Source organism: Chelon labrosus, assembly GCF_963514085.1.
Source record: "Chelon labrosus genome assembly, chromosome: 10".
Taxonomy (NCBI): domain Eukaryota; kingdom Metazoa; phylum Chordata; class Actinopteri; order Mugiliformes; family Mugilidae; genus Chelon; species Chelon labrosus.
The window spans coordinates 27,958,135-27,982,474 of NC_140360.1; the positions used below are offsets into that span (position 1 = coordinate 27,958,135).

General features: G+C 41.0%; 2 protein-coding genes across 5 annotated transcripts; one reads left to right on the forward strand and one right to left on the reverse strand.

Moving 5' to 3' along the window:
• The first annotated feature begins 591 nt into the window (after positions 1 to 591).
• On the forward strand, positions 592 to 5,825 carry szrd1 (SUZ RNA binding domain containing 1). 2 transcript variants are annotated; one of them, XM_084552867.1, is made up of 4 exons: positions 601 to 752; positions 2,016 to 2,065; positions 2,412 to 2,666; positions 3,690 to 5,797. In XM_084552867.1, the coding sequence occupies exons 1-4, from the start codon at positions 705 to 707 to the stop codon at positions 3,799 to 3,801; spliced, it is 465 nt and encodes a 154-aa protein (XP_084408993.1). In that variant the 5' UTR covers positions 601 to 704; the 3' UTR covers positions 3,802 to 5,797. The 2 variants fall into 2 exon arrangements, with proteins under 2 accessions (XP_084408994.1, XP_084408993.1); XM_084552868.1 differs by lacking the exon at positions 2,016 to 2,065 and having other exon boundaries at positions 592 to 752; positions 3,690 to 5,825.
• A 22-nt stretch (positions 5,826 to 5,847) lies between these two features.
• Positions 5,848 to 23,420, reverse strand: atp13a2 (ATPase cation transporting 13A2). Of its 3 annotated transcripts, none has more exons than XM_084552865.1 (29): positions 23,204 to 23,420; positions 18,519 to 18,595; positions 17,937 to 18,104; positions 16,899 to 16,957; positions 16,442 to 16,508; positions 16,272 to 16,351; positions 16,091 to 16,168; positions 15,937 to 16,006; positions 15,713 to 15,847; positions 15,541 to 15,607; positions 14,447 to 14,578; positions 14,117 to 14,278; positions 13,634 to 13,732; positions 13,452 to 13,498; positions 13,167 to 13,355; positions 12,853 to 13,059; positions 11,820 to 11,915; positions 11,301 to 11,457; positions 11,059 to 11,170; positions 10,852 to 10,976; positions 10,476 to 10,654; positions 9,296 to 9,388; positions 9,130 to 9,209; positions 8,716 to 8,868; positions 8,357 to 8,453; positions 7,559 to 7,782; positions 6,749 to 6,900; positions 6,349 to 6,521; positions 5,848 to 6,020 (listed from the first exon to the last, which is right to left on the reverse strand). In XM_084552865.1, exons 1-29 carry the CDS (start codon positions 23,214 to 23,216, stop codon positions 5,853 to 5,855), a joined length of 3,459 nt encoding a protein of 1,152 aa, XP_084408991.1. In that variant the 5' UTR covers positions 23,217 to 23,420; the 3' UTR covers positions 5,848 to 5,852. The 3 variants fall into 3 exon arrangements, with proteins under 3 accessions (XP_084408991.1, XP_084408990.1, XP_084408992.1); XM_084552864.1 differs by having other exon boundaries at positions 13,634 to 13,744; XM_084552866.1 differs by lacking the exon at positions 23,204 to 23,420 and adding an exon at positions 19,988 to 20,669 and having other exon boundaries at positions 13,634 to 13,744.
• Positions 23,421 to 24,340: the final 920 nt, after the last annotated feature.

The following is a 24,340-nucleotide window of genomic DNA, read 5'->3' on the forward strand; positions in this document are numbered from 1 at the left end:
GGGTTTGACTAATGTGTTACTTTGTTCACCACATTTTTTGGCTCAGTTTTATTTCGAACCAAATTTAAAGATTAATCAGTCAACTTGGGAACAGAACATATAAATCTAGGTATTGGAAGGAATAAAATAAAAAGGGGTGACAGACCTTCCATAATAGTGGTAACAAATTGTAAAGCTTAGGAAAACACTTCTGAGTAGACAGATGGGACTGACTTCTTAGACCATTTATCTTTATGAATATGAAATGTCCGAGGTTAATAATAGTACTTAAGGTGTTATTTTTACAGTCAAAGTAAGAAATTACATTGTCTTTTTTACTTCATCATGTGTTGTTTTACTAAGATCATAACACATAAGAACATAAGAATCATAAGAACTTTAAAAAAAGATGAGCAAAATGTCATAATTACCACATTTTGGATACTTTTTGAAACAGATAGTGAGGGTCTCAGCAAACAAGGAAGTGATCCCAGTACACCTCTGTTGAACACATTTCCTATTATACTTCTAAAATACTTGCCTCTGTTTTGATTGTGTTTTATCGTGTTGTGTGCAGTCGTGGCTTGTTTCTGTCAGCTCCGTGGGAGGGGTGCTCTCAGGCTCCGGGGAAGCCCGTCAGAGTGATGTCACAGCCTGCAGACAGCCGAGAGGCGGATCCGGAGGAGCCACGGCCAGCTCCACAGCGTGTCTGAGCAAAATGAAACATGGATGAGGAGGTCGCTGAAAGTTGGGAGGAAGCTAGCGATAGTGGGGTAAATAATGAAACACCCAATATACTTTCTTTTAAAGACGGTCATTATTTTGTGTGATTGTTTTGCTCTACTAGCTAGCTTTTATAAGTGCTCATAACGCAGCTAATTGTTAACGACTCCCATGGGCCAACAATGTGGCTAAAGCTAACGTTAGCTTCAAGAAACTTGGCAAACTGCAGTCAAATAGCTTTAGCTACCAAGCGAGTCCGGCTTAACGTGGACTTAAGTAGCCGAAAGATATTAGTCGTGCCAACGTTATTCCGCTCTAAATAACATTTAAATATACGTGTAATCTAACTACGACCAGATATGGAGTATGGCTAAATAACGCGAGCTAAACCCGCGGAGTAAGAGTTCAGTTGTAATGCTAACGTTGAGGTTAGCTAACGCAGTGCTAAGTTAGCATGGTTTCTATAGAAAATATGTCTGTTTTATGTTTGTTTACTTATCGGCACATGTGCGCATCTTGCCGAAGACAACCAAAGCATACTCCATGTCCAATTCTAGCCTCACATTCAACACCTTTTTTAAACAAATCTATTAACTTATTTATGGAAAATTACATGCGAAACACGGTCTGTTCCTTGGGAGGAATAGCCCATGAAGCGAAAACGATAACAACTAAGATCGGTTACCTAGTCGCTTGTATTAATGTATACCTCAACTGTCGTTATATTTTTTACGGAGCCTGGGTTAAAGTGGGCTTAATGTTAGCTTGCTGAACTAACTTGGTGGATTTCCATTAGTTTAAAAGGCCGGGTGTTTGTTCGACAACAGTTTCGGCCATGTTGTCAACTAGTGTCTGAGTTGTGAGCTAGTTGTGTTGCTAAGCTGGTTAGTTGGAAACGCTGGGCTAATATTAGCATAGCTACCCTGTAATGTTAGCTGGCTAATGTTAGTGTTAGCTAGCTGTCGTCACGCTAGCTGGTGACGTCAAGAACGCGGCTCCAGGAAGACGCTGGTCACAGCGTTAGCGGCTTGTCAGGTTGAACTCACACCTAACCGTGGTTAGTCAGTTAGTCAGCACTTCAGCTAACCTTATACTCAAAATCTTCTCTGGTAACATCAGTCGGCTAATGTTAGCTGGCTGAATGCACACTGTGTTATGACTTGGCAGCTGTTCTACACAAGTATAAATAGCTCGTAATTGAATCCTGCATTTCCATCCACTCTCCCACTCAGTACCTGCTGTAGCCTGTCCCAAATCCATCTGACCATGATGTTTGTTTACCTGAAAACTTGTTTGTGCTATTTTCCACACAGGAAATGGAAAAGCGGTTAGAAGAGAAGCTACGGATCAGCCAGAAAGAGAAGTAAGGACTTAAAAGGTTAAAGAAAAATGCTCCATGCTTACTTTGCTTCCTTTAGAAACCTATGTTGCTTGAAGGCATAAGTACATGGAGCGCAACAAGTGATTTTGGATCCATCATACAGGTTAGAATTAGTGCAGTTCAATCTATGAAAAGTAAGATGTACTGGAGAGTAGAACAGATACTTACAGTGCAGGAAAATAAGAAGCTTTGATTGTAAGCAGGGAAATGCATCACCTAAGCAAGTACTTAAGTAGGCATTCCCTCCATCACTTGTTTCAGTGTAGTGGCCTCTTGTCTGTCATACCAGTAATTTTGCATGGGCTTCGTCTTGTTCTTTTGCTTCCAGGGAGTCACGTTCTCCGTTGAGGACAACCATGGTGATACAGGATGACTCCTTACCAGCAGCCCCCCCACCCCAAATACGTATTTTGAAGCGGCCTGCCAGTAACGGCTCACTGGGATCGCCCTTGAATCAGAACAGGCCCACGCCGCAGGTCAAGTCCCTGGCCCAGAGAGAAGCAGAGTATGCTGAGGCCAGGAAGAGAATACTGGGCAGTGCCTGCCCAGAGGAGACACCTCAGGACAAGCCCAACACTGACAGGTAACAATCACCAAATATTGACAGTTGAGGAGCTTACTCTACTACTTGGTAGTTGCTTTAGTGCTTGCTGCACTGAAGACTACATTTTACTTTTTTTGTCTGCACATCTTTACAAGTGTTGACCTGCACTCTGATGGCAGCAAAACATTTGTTTGCATTATGAATAACCATTAAGTATGGCTAATTAGCTGTTAAAAATGAGACTACTAGAGGAATCCTGGAGGACTTTTCAGAATACACATAGTGTCTGGGTTGATAAGAGTGTTGCTGTCCTCTCATTCTGCTTACTCTTACTCATCCTCTCACTTTTGGTTTCATTTTACATAAGAAATCTGGCAGCAGCATGTTTCTTTGTCTAACTGCTGTCTTGATTTGGTTTCGATAGAGGTGGAAACCAACAGTTGTCACAGGAAGCTCTCCAGTGTAACTTTGCATAGCTCGATCAACTTCAGGTTAATTTACTGACTAACAAAAAGCTCAGTTCACACAGATTTAAATGGCTGTGAACTGTGTCCACAGTAATACAAGAAGTTAAAATCATCTTGCTTAAAATTTTATATGTTTACATAAGGTACACTTTGGGTGACTGTAACCAAAGTCCTTGAGTAGAAGGAAGCTGCACTTCTTTTTGAAAACTGAAGAAGCCAATTGAATGCGCAGCAAAATTCCAGCTGGCTTTTGTTTTTTCTTGGTTATAGATTATCATGGCCTGGATGAATGAGAACTTTCACAGACATGTTGTTTAAGATGTTTCATCACTCATTTAAGATCCCACTCAGTCCTTACTGACAGGTGGGGGCTTCCAGATTTCTATTTAGAACCACCTGTGGGTAATTACTCCCACCAAGTTTCCACCAGATGCTTAAAAATTTGACTCGATTGACCACTATGACTAAAATCATATGCAAAACATGTCTTTTGTGAGGCCGAGATCCAGCTCAAGAGAAAGGCATCCACTGAAAACAACGCGTTGTGTACAGTTTTTAATTAATTTGTTTCTATTTCCTCTTTTTTTTCTGCCAGGCCAGGGCGCAATAACTCTACAATGCCTTCAGAGGAGACCCGATCAAACAATCACACTGTCCGACAGCCAGCCGGCCCAGATGGCACCCACGGGTTCCGACAGCACAGATAAGTGGGCCATTAGGGCCACCCAGCCATCAAGGGGGGAGACAGAGAGAGAGAGGTCAGAGGCCACCTGCAGCAAAGCAAGTACTGTATTCTTGAAACTTCCCTCCTTCAGTTCCCAGATATCAGGTGTGAGAACAACCGCACCAATGCCCACCTCTTCCCACTCGCACTCGTGTGGACCTTACGGGCAGTGGGGAACTCCAGGAGGAAGTCAAATTGAAATGAGCTCTCTTCTCTCCCCACTCCAGTTAGGACTAGGCACTGTGATTATGGACATCCTCTGGACTCACTGTGATGATCCCCTTTAAGAGACACCCCGCACCTCCATCTCTGTCCTCCGTCGGCCCCCAGTGGCTCCATCTGAGGATGCCGAAAGGGCAGAAGTAAAGACTTGGAACAAAGGATGGCTCAGAGAGGAGGAGAAATGAGGGGGCCATATCAAAATGAGATGAGCTGGTACTTGTGCAGCAACTTTTTCTCAGCAATAACAAACATCACCTTTCATGTTTTTAAATTTTTTTTTTTTTTTAAATGTCGGCTCTCTAAATTTTTTTCTTTTTGTTTTTTGCTTGTCGTTATTATTGCTAGGGATGCTCTGATATCTAACAAATACAGATACAAGTACTTCGTTTTATCATCCATGCACCACCACAAATCTGTTCAGTTAAACAGTATTTAATAATGAGATTTTTAAAATCAAACATTAGCAGTTTTGATGAACATATGCCATGACATCATTGTTGGTGGTAAATGGTTCATATGTTTTGAATTATCAGCGCATCCCTAATATGGAAATTGCCATTTGTTGTTTGTTGTTCTTAAACTGGCGGAAGGGGTCCCGTGTGTCAACTTGTATATCTGACGAGTTCTGTTTACGGTTTGTTTTTTGTTTTTTAATTAATCTTTTCAGCTGTCTTCCTTGGATTGTCACTTCATTTCTTTTTAAAAGCAACGAGGCAAATGATAAAGTGGATATAAGTCCATTTTTAAGTAGCTTTTCCCCTTTTTTATAGGATGGCAGCGATGTCAGCAATATTTTTAATTGAAATGAACCAAAAGCCCTTTTAAAATGATTTCAAAATGTTATTGTTTGAAGGTGGTGTTGGCAGCAACTCAAAGGAGGGTGAGATGGTGGGATAAATTTACTGCTGTACTTCACAAACCTCTCTGTTGTATCTCCACATCCTCCTCTGAAGTGCAGCATGTAGGAACTCAGGTGCATGTGAACGAGACTGAATGAATGAAATGAACTAAGATTGTATTTTTCCAGCGGGTTTGATTCCTCAAACAGCTGATGTCCGTATTTAAGCTTGGGTTGGCGCGTAGAGTGCTCTGTGGATTGACATGTAACTGAAATGATGTCAAGAGATGAATGAACGTCATGTGTTTTTGTTTGTTTTGTCTGGACTGTCAGCATCATGGTCACAATGGGATCCAAAAATCACTCCCCATGTGATTGTTCAGTAACTGATGATCCACTGCTATAATTTAGACACAGCTAGATGTGAACCAGAGAGGAGCTTTGTGGCTTTTCTGGAACATTGTGCCCAATAGATGTTAAAAGTCTTTCACCTTTTTATTTGTTCAAACTGAGGAGATCTCAAAGCCATATTCAGTAGAGCAACATCACCAGTACAAAATGGTTCTTGTAAGTGTTGAATTCAGCTTGTGCCTCCTGTATCACATCTTTACTTTCTAGTTATTGATCTTATCATTGAAAGTATCTGGAGGGTAAACTCACAGTTCTGGTAAGGAAATGCAGTGGCAGAGCAGGAGACAGATGGGTTTAAGCTGAACTCCGAGTGCAAACAATAACTGCCTGTAAATACTGATTTAATAAAATGATTTCCAAAAAAGTGTTTATGCATATTCATTAAATAAAAAAAGTAATCTGATAGAAAATTAGCGTCTTCCAAAACACAAAAGATACATAAATAGTTTTCATTACTACGGGTAAACATTGCATTGTTGGTCAAGTTGTGGATGTGGCTCATACATCCATAGCATAGTTTGGCTTGGGTGATGGGTGGTGTCCAGCAGAGGGTTAGGCAGATGCTAGCTGCAGCAGATGACTGTGTGATCTGTGGGGGACAGCGTTTGATTAAGGGGCGGCCATGATCTGGGGTCAGACAGAGCGGCGTTCAGTTGCTTGTACTGCTTCTTGGATTGGCGCCTCCCACGCAACAGTCGAAGACAGTTCAAAATCCCCAAGTCTATCAGCAACTGGAAAATAACAGTTCAAAATGTTACTTTTAGAAACATACCACCTTAACAGAAAAGATGAAAATGAGTTTTTTTTCCCCTTCTAATACAGGACAACAATTTATGAACAACACATGAAACACAACACTGGTCATCTATTGTGCATCAGTATATGCAATCAGTACATATTTGTCAGCTTCAGTAGTAATGTTGTGGTAAGAGCGCTGCCTCTCTTCACAAATGAGATTACAAACTTTTTAGAGCCACCACTGCAACGTATGCCATCTTGTAGGTGTTGGAGCTAATGATTCGTGTTAAAGTGGACCAATAGTGTCATATCATCACTTACCTCCACAAAGAAACAAATGAGGAAGTTGAGAGCAGCCAGTGCAACGAGCAGCATTTTATAATTTATATCAGGGATCCTGTATAGTTTGAGGACATTGCTAAAGATAGGCCCGGGATAGAACACCAGCCAGAACATCACAGCAAAATGGATGACCAGCACACAGACGAACACCACTGGAAGGAAAGAGGGGGAAAAATTAATTTCCGCTCATGTTTGGTCCACATGTCGTAATCCTCATTTGAGGCGATGAGTTTCCAGAAGGGACAGAAACGGGTAACACAACAAGTGTTATTAAAACAAGTGTTAGAAAGAATGAACAAAGCAACGCTGAAAATGTGGCTCCAACCTGGTAATCTTAAATATAGCCATTCTTCCAGCTTTAAGTTTTCTGATGACTCACCATTGTGGTAGAGAGGTTTTTTATGGGGGTAACTCTTGGTGACCACCACAGCCATGATGATGTACTGGAAACCTGACATGTCAAACACACTGGTGTCTTCCATGTTGGGAAGATTAGCTGGTCCACACACTGTCGAATTGAGTGGAACATACCTAAAAAACACACACGGATTAATTCTAGATAGATTTACAGTAGAAGATATTGGGTATTATATATGCACACTGATCAGCCACAACATTAAAACCACTGACAGAAGTAAATAACATTGACCTTCTTGTGACAATTCAATGTTCTGCTGGGAAACTTTTAGACCTGGCATTCATGTGGATGTTACTTAGACATGTACCACCCACCTAGACCAGACCAGGCACCCCCACCCCATAGCAATGACACTCCTTGATGGCAGCAGCCATCCCCAGCAGGATGCAGCCTGACACAGACACACACACTAAAACGCTTTAGGAACAACTAAAAAAACATGAAGAACAGCACAAGGTGTTGACCTGGCCTCCAAATTCACTAGATCCCAAACTGATCAAGTATCTGTGGGATGATCCACAGAGGCCCCTCCCCTCAACCCATAGGACCCAAAGGCCCCCACTAACAACATTCTGTTGCCAGACAGCACAGGACACCCTCAGAAGGACCATGTCCATTCTCTGATGAGGCACAACTGTTTTGGAGGTGTAAGGGAGGCCTACACAATATTGGGAAGGTGGTCATAATGTTATGCCTGATTGGTGTATAATGTAATATAAAATGTTTCTGATGGAAAATATACACTCTCTGAAGTTGTGTCTTTTTACTGACCAGTCCTGTGAGGTGGTGATGAGGAGCGCAGCCACCTGGCCCAGTATGATCATACAGGTGTGAATAAAGAGGCTGCCCAGGACGGGGAGGGCCAGGAGACTGGCTGGAGGTCTGCGGGGGTACAGCTCATTACTGGGGCCTCCCTTCCCCATCACGATGGCGAGCAGAGTCACAAGGAAAAGATCAAAATACAGGAACTGCAGGTCTCCAATGCTCGTGCTCACCTGAACACATATCAGGAAAATGTTCTATAGGAAGTGGTTTGTTGGAGTTGCAAGCTTGTACTGAATGTGAAAGACATTTTTCTTGGCAGACATTTTGATTTCTTACAGTAAGGAAAGCACAGTTGTAGGGGAATGTCACCCACAACATTCAGCCTGCAATCTTGACTTTATGAAATCATAAATTTTAAAATGAGGTGCAAAAGAGCTCAGATTTAAAAAATATAAAATAAGATACTTCTTTACATTTAAACATAAAATGAAACAGACACATGGTCCAAGAGATGCATGTGCACATGGGTGCATAAAACATATGTTAATGATTGGAAAACTGGCCTTATAGGATTGACATGTAAATATATATATATATTTTTTTTTATACCTTAAATAGCACAAGGATATGGCGGAAAAGACTTAGATAAGACTTAGATAAACTTTATTGATCCACAAGGGAAATTGCTTGGTTACAGTAGCTTAGTTGTCCATAAAAAAATGTTCATAATCATCAGACTGAACAGAGAAAGATGGCCACTTTAATAGAAATGGTGAGATGATGATCTCCCTGGCTTGTACTCACTGTGTAGAGAATGATGACTGAGCTGAACTGAATAAGGCTGTACAGTGCCATGTATCTGAAGAGACTGAAAGAGGTGACCAAAGAACATCGGCCCTCTCTGCACAGATACAGAAGAAAAACAGGTTATTTTTCTTTCCTTGGCAGAGACTACCACAAACACTGGAAGCTTCTTGAAGACGTTTCACCACTCATCCAAGTGGCTTTTGCAGTTCTTGAACTACATTTGAGGAGCAGTCAAAGAACTGAAGAATTAATTTGACATTGAAATCCATTTGCCTTTGTTTTACCTTTGTTTCAGATACATCCATATTTGTCCTGCTCTTTCAGTGTCTAGGTTTTAATGCCTCCTCCGTTCTTACCTGATAAGCAGTGGCACACAGCTGATGTTCTCTGTCCTGGAAGTGAAAGGGGAGGCAACTGAAGCCTCAGCTTCAGACAGGGAAACGCCAACATCAGCAGCTCTCAGGGCGCCACAGTCATTGGCTCCGTCCCCACACATTCCCACTCGGTAGCTGCAGAAATAGAAGCATGGTTTCATCATTAATTGGTTAAAGCCAGGAGCAAGTGTTGTCCATCCGTGTTTAATTATCAGCTTTCAAAGGTTTGGCTTTCAAAATTCTGCAGCAGAGTGTTTAAGCTCAAGTAATACAAACCGTCTAATTTCAGAATACACACTCAGAGGATCCCGGAGGTTGAAGAGTTTTATTTCCCCAATTTCTTTCTTCACCGTTTTCCCCCTTTTGTTTTTAGTCTGAAGTACGAACTGAACTCACTTTAGTTTCTGCAGCTCCTTCACCAGCTGGGTTTTCTGGTCGGGGGCCATGCGTGCAAATACTGTGGCTCGCATCAATACCTGCAGCGACAGCATGACAAGTCACTGGTGCATTAATGGGCTCTGTTATCAGAATATTGCTGCTGGGATTACACAGCTTAAATTACCTTTGGAAGATACTCAGGGAAGCAGTCACAGAGGGCAGCAAAGGACTTGCCATTAATAGCCAAGTGATAGCCAAAACCACTCTGATACAGACCCTGAGAGGAGAGGGAAAAACATCAACTGAAACTCATCCAGCCATGACTGCACTTTTATGCCACCGTGATGGCCACTCATATTATTAAATAAAGATTATAATATAATATAATATAACATATCTGTTCACATGTTCTGTCTCTAACCCTGTACTGTCCATCTGGGCCTTTTCTGCTGCTCCATTTGCTTCATCACTTCAGCTTTCCCACCCTGTCAAAATCACTTAATTATTTTATTATTTTTCACCGTACTTTTAGTTAAATGCAATTTTGTCACCCTGCCTTTCAGACGGCCTGTCGTTCAGCCCTCCTCTTGGTTGTGTAGGGGGTCTCACTTGAGGTCTCCATCATTGTCAGTCTGCTCCACCACCAGCACCTAGACCCAGGTATCTACTACCCTCATCTGGGACTCTATGACGATGCTTCCCTTATCATCAAAATATTTATCTCACAGCTCTTGTTTCCTCTTCACATCCAAATGATTTATTGTTTTGTCCCTCTGCACCCCCACTGAAATTGCAAGTGTCTGTGGGTGGTGCATGGGCCTGACTGCGTTAACTGGATAAAAGGAATGGCTGACCAGGCTTGCAGGAGTCACCACTCTTGATACTGAAGCTCACCATAGTCTGACTTTTGCCTTTTTGTTTAATTTATTAAAATAAACCCACATTTCTGACTGGAAGTACGAACACGGCTACAGAATATGAAAGACTTGAATATCAACTGGTATTTTGATAAATTGGTATTTTAAAAAAATGATCAGAAACTGACATGTAATGGGAATTGTGATTGAATATTCTTTTTGTCAGCCATGTAAACAGCTTGGTAGGAATATTGTCTTTTTTTGGCAAAAACCTGAATATTCTGTGTATGTAAAAATAGTGACTCTTTCAAGTCCACAAGCAGGACTGCGTTTCTGACTTCATCTTACACCACAAAGGTCATCCCGTCTAATATTCGTTAAAGAGCAGCACAATTATTGTTACAGTCAAAACTGCTTTTGTTAGTAAATGAGTCCTCAGATCCTCCTCAGCAGAACTATGATTCGTTTTAGTACAGCAGTAATGTATGTGCAGTAAGAAATACAAACCCGAGTGATGACCTCAGTGGAGTTTTGGGTGGCAATGGGCTCTCCGTCTTCCAGGCTGAAGCGTAGGATGGGCAGAGACTGGGCAGTGTGGGGGGTAGCACTGACGAAAATCACCTTCTCATCAGATCCCACCATCCCACAGGTTTTTGCTACATTGACTGCGGTTAAAATGTTGTCCCCTGTGTGGAGAAGACAATTGACATGGCAGAGTGTGTAATAATCTCTACTGTTGTGTTTTATCTAAAAGCAAGGTGTAAATGTTAAGGGCAGGAAATGAAGTAAAACGTGCACGTTGCCACAGCTTTACACATTTATAGTAAAGAAAGAGAAATTGAACAAAGCACTTAGGCTGTAGTGGGTCCAAAATATATCTCACCTGTGACCATAATGCTACGAATATGTGCCACACTCAGGATATTAATAACCTCTGGACTTTCAGGCTTCACCAGGTTCTTCATCATCAGCAAGCCAAGGAACTGCATGTCTTTCTCTACTTCCCCTCTGTGGACAGACACAAAGAGCTAATTAAGTTTGCGAGAAGTTTTAGTCTCAGAAAGAAGCTAGAAGTACAGACTATACTCACCGTTCAATGGTCCTCAAGTCAGAGTTCACATCTATTGGTTTATAGGCGAGTGCAAGAACCCTGAGGCCTTCACTGGAGAAGTCACGCAGTTTGCTGGAGAACTGTGCCGGCACTGCAAACATAGATGAATTTGTGGAAACAGAGGATGTACTGCAGTACTGTAATAAAATGGTTCACCTTAATTTGCCTGTAGAAATCTCAGTGAGCAGTAGTTATGACTAATATCAAGTCTCTGAACAAACCTGTTTCTGCACGACAGAGGCTTGCCACCATCTCTGGGGCTCCTTTGATGAAGGCGATAGCTGAGTGTCCCCCGTAGGCCGCCGTTACCACACTCATCCTCTGCAGGGCCGAGGAGAAGGGAAACCTCTTAACAATGGCCACTGCCTCGCTTGTGGACTGAGAGGAAAATGAAAGAGAAGAACAAATGCATAACTCCAGACAGACAGCCAGTTTATAATGTTTTAAATTTTAAAGTTCACTATTTTTAAAATTATCCAAGGAACATAGTGGAGACACAATAAACAAGGCAAGATCACACTAAAAAGAGTAACACAGAGGTTTGTGTATCCAGAGGTCTTCATCTATATGTACATTAGCGGATGAGTTCCTACAGTGTCATTGCTTAAATCACATGGGGCTTTGGAATTAGGTCTAAGTTAGGCTAATAGAAAAAGAACAACAGTATTACAGTCATTATGGGGTTGTCACTTTAATAAGGCCCATTGATCAAGCCGTCTGAGTGCTATAGAGACACTCACATTTCTTTGAGTAGGTGGTCTCATTACAGCCAAAACCCTGTGGCCTCCAAACTCAGCATTCAGCACATTCTCATCTCCATCTGGCTCCTGGAGAGCCTAAAAAATTTAAAACAACATAAAAATGCTAATTAAAAACAACATTATTATAAGTGGTACTATCAGCAACAGTGTTAATAAGGAGGAAACTTTTAAATCCTAATTTTATTCAAATTAAAAGGCCTTCTTTCAAATTTTACAATAACATTACCTGTTACCTGTGCTCACACTGTAGATAGGTGATGGCCACTACTGAAGACTATTTTACTTATATTTTTGTGTACCGCTGCATCACAGGTTAGAACCAAGATCACTAAAAGGAGGACCGAAGTCATCAAATCATCAGACATCAAATTACCTGGACCTGGACTAATCAGAAACATATTATAAAACTGTGGCAGTGCATTTCAATCAGCACAGCCTGTCTAACCTTTACAGAACTGGTTTAGTGGCCCAGGAAACTCTCCACCCATTTGTATGCATTCATCTGTTATCGTGCTACTCAGCCATATAATCTGTGCAATCTGATAAGCTCTTTATTATCTAATTTAAAATGGAAAATAAATAGATAATGAGGCATTAAAGGTGTTAATTTCTGAAGATGTGTTGAGAGTGTTTAGAATAAATGAATGAGACTGTTAAGAGGGGAATGGAGTTACAGAAAAACTAAAGTGTTTTGTTTTAAAATGCAGCCCTTACTTTACTTGAAATAAGAAAAAACATTTATTATCAGAGTACTTTATAATCCTTCCAGCTCAATGTGAAAACAATAGGAAATATTGTTGAAAATTATTTACATTTTATTGTCGTGACACTGGGCAAAATGTATCTGTGGCATTTAGTGTGTTAACATATGAGAACTTCACTGAATGCCAGAGAGGTACGTACAGTAAGTAAGGTAGAATCACTATAAAACTGAACATTGATACTAATATTGAAAATAAGATCATATAATGCACATTCAAGTTCTTTTAATTGAATAAAATAAGGTTCATACCCAACCAGTGGACTCCATCATCTTGAGCTCCAAAGGGTCTCCAAGTGGCTGACCTTGCAGCATAATGACAGTGTGACAGCAGGCCAGTCCAGACAGCATGGGCCCTGCGGGCAGGAGTCTGGGGTCTGGGACCAGCTCTGAGAATCCAGCAGGCCCCCCCTCCATTACTCCCCACACATCCAGACCCTCCTCTGTCAGAGTTCCTGTCTGGGAAACCAAATGTAGAGGTACACTGATTCACCACCAATGTGTCAATCAGTCATAACTCTTCTCTCCATAAACAGTAAATGCCTGTTAACAGATTCCTCCCTCACCTTGTCAAAACAGAAGACTGAGACCTTGCTGCAGATGTTGATGCGTGGGGGACTAATGCAGAAGATACCCTGGCTCTTCAGTCTGCGCTGGGCATAGATAGTGCCTGTGGTAATGGCAGCAGGCAGGGCGGGAGGAACTGCGATGGTCACAATATCCAGGCTCCTAATAATCAACTGCGTCCAGGTCGCCTGGACACAGACCAGCCATAGGTCACTGACAGCACTTTCATTAATTCATTTAGTAAAGACAGGCCAGAAAATATTTTGATTGTAGTTTGCACTTACATTTGATCTATAGAGGACCACAAAAATGTAAATGGAGCCAAGGAAAGCTGCAGAATGAAAAAGATTATTAGTCAAAAAAGGAATAAAGTGTATAATATGAGTAGTTAACTTGAACATTAAGACACCTTTAGCTTCACTCTACAGTCTTGAAAGTAAATGTGGCCACTGTTAAGAGCTCTTACCAACACAACCTAGGATGAGCAGGAACTTTCCAGCATCTTGGTAAAAGCGGAAGTTGATTGGCTGAGGGTACAAAATGGAGCTGACCAGGTTACCTTTAGCTGTAAAAAACCCTGTGAATAAGAGACACACAGCACAACCATTATGACATAGACAATCAACATGAGCTAACACAAAGGTTTGTCCACACAAATGGATCTGTGACCGATTTTGCCTCAAAGTAGGAATTTACAAACCACTTCAAGTTGCCTGGTGAAGTTTTCTAGTCTTAACAGTGACTTACAAAGATGTTGAATGCATTCCTTGACTTGTATACAATTACAAAGCCAATTTTCTGAATCTTTTGCCATCTTTATATCCTTATTTGGTGACCCACCCATCAAAACATTGTCTCACGTGGTGAAAAACTCCACTAAGTACCTTTAACATACATATATATTAATTGCTATGTCACTAAAAGCCACATCATCAGTTTGTCTGCTCACCAGTGCTTGTGACCACTGCAAGAGCACCGCCGCCTCCCGGGTTCCCACCTTTGGCTTGAATGATATGGGTACCACAGAAAAGGGTGTGTCTGCGTTCAGTCTCTGAGCTGTATTTCGTGTCACCAGCTGGCAGTGGGGTCTTCAGCACTGGGACACTTTCACCTAGACACAGAATTAACAAGAACTTGTTAATGAACTGATCTGGACATAATCCAGGCTTTGAAGAGCGTTGAAAATGCAATCATAAATAAAAACTGCAGCAACTTTCAAACTATTAAAAAGTGTTGTTAGACAAATCCTCTTTCTGGTTAGTGCTCGTCTGTTGTTTACCTGTGAGCATGCTCTCATTGACGAGACACTCCCCAGCCAGTAGGGCAGCATCACAGGGCAGCAGCAGACCTTCCTGAGGGATGATCAGACAGTCGCCGGGGACCAATTCCACAGAACTCACATGTTCCTCCTCTGAGAAAACAAACACCCAAGAGTGATTGTCCATGTGGAGAGTTTGGGGTTTAATGCAGAATGATCTGACTGAAGCAGTCTGGATTTACTTGACTTTACTGGCATACTTATTTATTAATTATAATCTTCCATGGTACTCATCTTATTTTCCACTTACTATCCACTCACAAGACCCCAATCCTCAGTCCTAAATTACTCTCTATATGCACTAGGTCTGTATGTCTCACCTGTGGTTGTTGCCAAGCAACATTTTCACACAGACAGCTCTGGTGGAGTTTTTTTTTTCTTGTTCACATTCAGTGTTGCTTACTTGTGTGTCCTTCACGTCCTTCTTCAGAAAACATTTGTAAAGCTGACTTTGTCAGAGTTGTGAAGAACAAGTTTTCTACTTGCTTGCAGTCTGTTTCTTCCCTGTTATTTTTGCAACTGTAATGACCAGTTTGCAAACACTTCTCCCTAGCACAACTTCTTAACAGAAACTCCACACGGTACCTTTACTTTCAACATCTGTCTTTGTTGTATATTTCAGAAAAAATAAATAACTATATGTATGTTCTGTAACCGCTTGTACTGTGAAGGGTCACGGGAGGCTGGAGCCTATCCCAGCTGCTATAGGGCGAGAGGCGGGGTACACCCTGGACAGGTTGCCAGTCTATCGCAAGGTTTGTATGTATTTATTAATTCATAAAATGTGAGAAATTGATATTTATGTTTTCATTTGCTCTATTATTTCTAATTATTTATTTTAATGGCTTAATTCCATGAACTAACTTTCCAAAAGTTACTTATTTCTATCTTTTCTTTTTACATTTCTTATATAAATGTATTTATAGCTTTGTCCTCCATACCTCTACCACCTTAAAATGGCAACTATTTAAGAACTCAAGTCTAGATTATCCTCAAATATCAACCCATTAAAAATCTGCACAGATTCATATCAGAAAACATCAACAAAAACTCACCTCCTGAGTTCCTACGTATTGTGACGTCTGTGACCAACCGAGCCATGTCGCGTAGAGTGATGCTTTGCTGTGGAGTGAGGTCAAATAAAGTTTTTGTCCTCTTACTGTCATCCATATCCACAGACAAACCAAACTAACAGTAACTCGATAATATAACCCACTAGAGGCTCACCTTGCGGGTCTCATAAAGTGAGATAATGATGGAGATAACCGAGATAATAAATATACATAAGGCGTAAATAAAGTAGTTATCAATGGTCCACAGGATGATGCTGAAAATCTGGAACACATAGAATGGGTTGAGGACCTAAAAAGCAGAGCAAAAGAGAAAAACTATTTAATGCTTAATAATTTACTATGGAAGAAAATGAATATAAATGTGATCTGCCATCTCACCTCCTCATACAGCAGCTTTGTGTAAGGCTTTACAGGCACGTCAATAAGGTTGGTCCCATACATGCGTCTCCTGAAAGAATTCATGTGATGAATGACCAGTTTCCTCTGAGATTAAATAATCTGTTTACTTCTTCATGTATACAACCTTTCCTACCTCAAGCTCTGCTCCAGGGGACTCAGGCCGTTCTGGAAGCCATACAGGTCCCTGCAAGTCCAGTCCTCGTTGAGGACGCTAAAGATGAAAGAGTTTAAAAATATTTTTAATATAACAATTAACCAAACCTCTCATTGGTCTAGCTAAATCTCACTGCTTTCAAGTTTTGCTGTTTCTGTACCTAACACGACAGAAAGCTCCTTTCCTGTCCAGCCAGACGTAACGCAGCCCTTCAAACATGTAGTAGCGCAGCAGCGTTTTCTGTAACACAGTAAATGTCACTTTCAGGCCTGCAAGGAATATCACTCAGCACATTATTCTTCAAAAACAAAAAACTCACCCCTTCCTTACCTCATCCTTGTACATCTTAACTGTATCTCCCCAGTCAGTATCCTCCTGCTGCCCCAGCAACTCCAAGCTGGAAGAAAACAACCAACTAAGTAGAGCCGAAAACATACAGCCATCCCTTTTTCTTGTCTAAAGCTGTTGCAACACATGCACTGCAACTTTCCTAGAAATCCATTGGAAGATCTGTACGTGAGAACGCAAATGTCCACATCAGTCTGGCCAGACCTAGATATTTTAACTTGGCACCTCTCTAGTACAAAGTCTGTGTAATGTCTGCTTGAACGGAGTAGGTTGTAGTGGGAAAAATGCTTTGGTATGCATCTGACACAGATCTCATTTTGTCTGCTACACATGTAAAACAGGAAACACTGGCCCAAGTTTGCTTGTGAAAATTGTTTCAGGTATGTGAATAGCATTGACTAAAAGATACACTGTGAGAGTACAGAGACACGGAGCTCACCTGCCTTCCTCCATCTCCTCTGTGAGGACCTCCACCACATGCTGCTTGCCAAAACTGTCCTGAATAAAAAATACCATGTAAATACATCCGTCATTGCTGGAAAGTGGGTCAAAGTGTGATCACGAATATTAATTATTAAACAGTTATTTAATTGATAATTCACACTTCCAACTAGAAATATGTGAATCATGGGAAGCGTGAATAATATACACCTATCAAGCATAACATTATGACCACTGACAGGTGAAGTGAATAGCATTAGCCCTATTGGCACGGGATTAGTTTTACCTGGAGACGTCCTGTGATTCATGTGGCGCTTTCGCATAGGATATGGGATAAATCACACAGATGCCTATTTGCACTGAATTAGTATTATCAGAGGACCTCTGTGTAACCAGAAATAAGGTAGGTAATTTGTGGTATAATTTTAACTTTACAAATGACGGACTTGGGCGATTCACAAGGGATTAAGATTACAGACAACATCCGGTATTATTAGAAATTACCCAGGTAAAATTAGTCCCGTGCGAATAGGGCTATTGACCATCTACCAACAATTCGATGTTCTGCAGGGAAATTTTGACCCAATTTTGACTCTGATGAGTCACAACTGTTTTGGAGGCACAAGGGAGACCTAGACAATATTGAGAAGGTGGTCATAATGTTATAGCTGATCATCATATACTAGCCAGAAACTGGCGATGCAAAACAAGCCATTAAATGATTTCTGTCATTCATTTCTTGTAATTTGGAAAAGGGCTCAATGGACACTTCTTTTGAGGATAACCATAATTAAAAAGTAATATCGAGAAAGTCTGAGTTTTATTATAGATGAGTATTATAATAGATGTGACTGATTCATCTAATCAGCCTAAATACAGCACTCTAACTTTCATAGGTCATGAAATGCGTATGTGGAATATAGGAATAGGAAGCTCAGTCACAATCCTTGCAATTTCAAGAGAAATCCATTGTCAGTGAAAAGTCCCCGTGTCAGGGTGATTTAAATTCTGACTAGCAATTGATTCATTTTCTCACTCTTAGCAGCAGAACGTCCGCCAAAGCCAAAGGACAGGAGCAGCAGCGGGCGAGGACAGCAAGCCGCGGACGCCAGTGAAACACAATCAGGAGGAGACCCAAGGACAGCACGGTAGCCAGACGACACAACCACATCCGCCAGCGCACCCACTTATACCCCTGAACATCCTGGTGGGGCAAAGAGATAAACAGGTTTGTTTCCACATTCAAACAGAACCTCATTTTTATAAATCTCACCAGTCGCTACATTACATGATAAAGAGCTGCTGTCAAAAACCCAACGTGACAGTGGGATTAGATTTGCCTTCAGCTGTGATACTGAAACCAAATAACCAAAACCACTGGTTCCTCTCTATCTATCTATATATATATATATATGGTAAGGATACAGAAACCAAGTACATCTGCAGGTGACAGGTGCCACTCACCACATCAAGAAAGCTACCTGGCTATCTGGCTCCTGTTTGTTGTCATTCCTCTTCTTCTTCTTCTACATCGTACTTGCTGTTGCTACAACAAACAAATCATTTGCCACGCTGGTGGACAGCGTCAGTCCAGCAGAAACACTGAGAAGGGTCTTACCATGTGTGAGTCAGGGCAGAGCCAGGGGTCTCGTGGACTGGGTGAGGGGAGTCCGCTCTGCAGGTCCACCACACTGCCTGTACACAGATCACAAAGAAACTACATTAAAAACATAAGTGAACAACGTTGATTATTTTGTGACAATGACACCTCTCGAGGAGTGGGCTATATTAGGCAGTTGTCACAAGGCATCCTGACTTTGATAAGGGCTAAATTGTGACAGCTAGATGACAGGGTCAAAGCATCTCCAAAAGGCCAGGTCTTGTGAGGTGTTCCCAGTTTCAGTGAGTAAACTACCAAAAGTAGCTGGCCTGTGTGGCTAAATCCCATAGAAGAGTAACTGTGGCACAAACTATTGGAAATCTTAATGCTGGATATGATAGGTCATCAGAATGCTGTACAGGGCTGTGAAGCTGACTCCCATCGACCAGTAAGAGGGCTGACAATGGAAATGTAAGAACGATACAACATGTAATAGATATTATTTCATTTTTATTCCGTATACAATAAGGTAGAAGAGCTGACAGCAGGATACGCTATGGTTAAAAAGGCAAGCTGGTGGAGGCATTGTGATGCTCTCGTCAATTTTTTTCACGGAGACCTTGAGTCCTACTGCTAATTTAGTGCCTGAGACCATGCATACCATAATATAAGGCGGGTGGTTTTAATGTAGTGGCAATGAACCGAGCCACGTATCACAGCACACCTTCAAAGTCAACACTTTAACCAAACACACGCTGAGCTCCTGTCTGGTTCTAGCTGCAAACTGCAAGAACGTTTTTGGAGGCAATATATTAAATCATATTATTTTAATTAACTAAGTGGTGGAAAATACAGCAGCATCGTTTTGTATGTAAAGTGTGAGGAAGGTAGCCTATACTTTACACCACTGCAGTGACAAGTCTGGTTTAGTATGGTTAAACGCTGTACATGTCCACTCATTTTCATTCATTGACTTGCAACTATTCGTCCTTTAAAGGTCGACACAGTAAAAAAAAACATCAACACAAACACAGTCAAACTCTAAGAAAATATGCAAGACAGTGAAAATCAACTGTCACCATTCGCAATAAAAAGGTCCCTAAACGCACCTCAGTATCGCCGCAACACTTTGAGCTCCCACATAAACATTAACTTTTAAAGCTAAGGCAGGAACTAAAATGCCTAATAAAGTATTATTGCATGTCTGCTATAAACCAGTAAAGTCGATATAATAGAATATACAATAACGAAGGGAACTAAAAAAACACAAAAAACAAAAACGCCGTAAATGCAGTAAAGTATCGTTTGAACAGATGCTCACTTCCGCTTCCAAAGATTTAAAGAATAGGCTATCGACACAAATCCAGCTTTCTGAAGGTTAAAAACACCTTCGAGGAAGAAACTGAGCTTACCGTCAACTCGACGCCGTGAGCATTAAATGTATGTTTTCCTCATTTTTTTAGTCGGTATATTTAAATGAACGCTACCTTGCTGCGGCTCCTGTTCTCGCCCGTGCGCCGCCTCGAGCCCTTGATACCTGACCTGTCAACCAGCTTTGGAGGAAAATCTGGGACACGGTCCTCCACAGCTACCACTGGCGATTAAACCCACACAACATTACCGTGTCCTCAGAGGCATCAGACTATCGGCATTTAACAACCCTTCTATTTCCTTACATAACTGCAAACCCTACCACGGGAAATAATCATCACATCATCACAAATTATGACAACACCAAAACCCAATAGGAAGATAGACAGTAATTTCAAATTTTGGCTTAATTTGATATAATCAGTAAATGTCTGATAATTGTTAATCTCCATACAGTCTATTTAAAGCACCAAATATTTAAAAATCAACAGTTTAAATCAACATTTAAACTGTTAAACATCAAATTACATGTTCTACATTATATGAGATTGGGTCGGCTGGAAAGGTTATCAATGTACACTCCCTTCCCAAAACATTAGGTACACCAGTGAAAAGAAATGCATTCTAATATAACAGCCCTGCACTAATTCTTAGCTTCATGACTGTTATAATGTTCATGCTGGAACGGTGTGGTAATTCATTCATTCATTCATTCATGGAGAGATTCATTTTTGGAGGATGCAGAGAGTACAGCTTGCCAGATATGCAAGTTGCATGTTGGCGAATGTTCTATCAAGAATGAAAAGACTACCATTTAATACTTTAAACAATGTAAATTTGTAGATTTTTTAAAGTCTAATTCTGTAACTGAGCTTTGAGTAATCAGATGCCAAAATCTTCATATAAATCTGCCAAATTACATTCCTTTTGTAATTTAACTGTATGATCATTTCAGATGATGTGGTTTGTGCTGCTGTTAAACTGACTTTCATTAAGCACAAAACTATTATTTAGCCTGACCAACTGACTAAATGGGGTTGTCAAAATAATAGAATCATGTACTATGAACCTGTTATTTTATTTTTTATGCTGAATACCCTTTCATGAAGGCAAGATTTGGCTGTTATGTTAGAATGCATTAGTTTACACGAGTGTACCTAATGAATTGGCAAGTGAGTGTACGCAAGCAGAACTTGTGTCCTGTGCCGGAATAACTTGTTTTACAAGCATAGCCCCATCTATACTGACACAAAAAGCAGAAAGAACTGAGTCATCTCTTTATGTGCTAATAAAACCATGAGGAAGTTCAGCACAGCTCAGTTAGATTGCCAAATCACATGCTTTTTCCTAATTAGGCCATACCAAACCAGCTTCTTTAGATTTAGAGTTTCTAGTCAATACTGATGGTTTGCTGTGTGGCACATAGCAGCTACATAATGGCTAATGTGGTGTTGAATTCCAGCTGGTTTCGAGTAACCAATTCATTCACATGCTCTCTCTCAGAAGACTGACTCTACACCCACAGGAATTCTAGGCTTCTGCAAGATACACATTATTGTAGCAGATATCAATCGCGAACCCTGTTCAAGGGGCCAACTAAATTTGGAAGTGAGGAGAGCTTCTCATCAATAACATAAAACTTCCCTGTGGGAAAAAAATGCTCTGTATTGTCTTTGTTACAAGTGCTCAACAGGCAATTTAAATATATTCATTAAAACAGAGAATAATATCAAACAAAAATAGTAAGAATAATAGTTAAATACAACAAATGGAGAGAAAATGCTCAAGTGTAACTGATCAAAAGTACTGCACAAGCTTGAATCACAGTCACATGGACAGAGTATGACCTCCTGCTTAGAAGTTGTGGGCAAACCTAAAAAAATCCAGGCTTTCAGTTTTATCTTTACGCAGAGCAAGCTTTCTGCAATGTTAAAAAAAAAGAGAAATGTGGTGAGTGGTGTGTGACAAGAGAGACGCCAGACAGTCATCTGAGCTGAGGATGCAAAAACACCCCACGACCTCAGATAGAACAACACAGGCTTCACCACGTGTCAAGTCCAATAGCCACCCTGATGCCCTGGGCCACTTTCCCTATTCTGTTAAATCAGTGTTTGTAACTTTGTTGCACTGACATAACAGCAGTATTATTAGCAGATCAGGAAGTGTAAGCTGCTCTGACAGAGTTTAGACCAGAGGGGAGCCAAAAGTATGAAACAGGAGGGAGGCTAAAGAAACAAAAAGCTGGTTTAAATTCAACAATCAGACAGACAGAAATACATACACAGGAACTAGACATCCAAGGGAGGTTCAATGAAACAAAATAGGAAGTGAGTAAGAGTTTGCACCAAGGGAATTAATTAGGAGAGTGGAAGGTGAGCTGATTGAGGAACTGTGAGCACTCAGCACTATGTTGACACGGTATCCAATCTGACTAAAATCATTCTGATCAGAGATGCCAAATTAATTGTTTAAATGGACGCTAAATAAATATATGCATTTACATGCCACAAAACATCAATGAGAATATCAGAATATAACTCTTTAGATGTGTGTCAAAAAGTGTCTTTTCTCACAAAGTATTGACTAAAGTAAATTCATTCAATAGACAAAGTTTCTGTCCATCATGGAAACTTGTCACGTCATATGACGTAGAACCAGGGGCCCCCAGACGTAGGACCCCACGTAGGACCAGGGGCACACTGTCAGGACAGTCAAACCACGGGACTGTTTGGGGCCCTGTTCAAAAATGATAAAGGGGCCCCAAAACGGACACTTTTTGGCATATTTTGCTATTCATTCATGCATTCATTATCTGTAACCGCTTCTCCCAAAGGGTTGCAGGGGGCTGGAGCCTATCGCAGCAATTTCCAGCTGTCATTGGCAAAGATTCACACTCATAATTTATTATTGAAAACCAACGTGCATGTCTTTGGACTATGAGAGAGCTCCCGGAGAAAACCCATGCAGGAACAGAGACAACATGTAAATTCTGACAGATCTGATTTTAAATACTTTAATCAATATTTTTTTGTCGTTGGTGTTCTGATGTTAACCAATGTTTCTCCTTCAATGCTTCATTATTAGTGTTGCACATAGTGACTGGAGATTGTCGAGTTTATTGTAAGGGGAAGAAAAGTCAGAGAAATGCTGTAGCCGAGCAAGCAGTAGCTTCCTGTGTCAGTTGTTGCAACAGAACCTGTCGTCAGTCAACATTTGCCAGCTGTCTTCAGCGCGGAGAGATGTCTCCTAACCGTGCAGCTAACAGTTAGCAAACATGCTGCAAAACCTCACTGACTGATCTCTTGAATAAGCGTCACTCTACACACACTTACCACGCCTGTCCATCCTCCAGTCACGATGACAGCTGCCGACTAACTACTCTGACAACATTGTAAAGTAAACGACAAGCTGTCCTCTGATCGGACAGAAAGGTCTCTTTGAAAACATGTAACTACAACAGCGATAACATTTCTACGGCAAGTGGCACGGTCCAAATTTCCCAAGGAGCATGGCGGTTGGGAATGAGGTTGACGTAGCGGTTGCCATGGTGTTTTACTGCTGTCAATCATCAGCTCACTTGATCATTTTATCATTTTATCTGTTCATCAAAATAACTACATCGTATCTGAATAATATATAAGGTCTTAAACGAGTTAAAAGTGTCTACCTTTTCTTTTGAGACTTTTCTCAACTACATAACTACATGCATCTTTGTCCCTTATAAGCCTTTGTCAGCTGACCAGATTGTCAGTAGCTTTTGTTGACAGGACATGGTTGGTTTACATTCTATTTCCAAAACCACTGCAGACTGATTAGAACAAATAAGATGGTGTACTGTTACCGTAATATGCTTTTTGTCAAGGTTCTGCAAATTATATCCCAATAACACACAGTTGCTTGTTGAAAATTTGATAGTGCTGGATTCCATCTAGCTGCTTCAGTTTCAGGGTATTGCATGACTGCTGGCTGTGCTGGCACAAGTGATGTTACCTGTGTTTTTCCTGAATGTATTTAATTCAGTTCAAATCAGTTCAATTCAATTTTATTTATATAGCATCAATAACAATACAAATCATCTCAAGACGCTTTACAAAACCCAGCCTGAAACCCCCAGAGCAAGCCTGAAGGGCGACAGTGGCAAGGAAAAACTCCCTTTTAACAGGAAGAAACCTTGAGCAGAACCCAGCTCATATGGAGGGACCCATCTGCCTAAGGCCAGCCGGGTACAGACAGAAGAAAGAGAGAAGAGAACAGCAGGAGAAACATACATCTGTCATAGATACACATATCTGACTAAAGCGTACATGTGGAATCTGATGATACAAACTGATGATGTTACATGACAGTTTGAAAATGTAAGAAGAATCATAGGCAGGTTGAAAAATTCAGGTAGGAGTGGATAACTGCAGGATTCCATGAAGACTGGACAGGTTGATGAGACCACGACAACAGATGTAGTATGTAGCTCC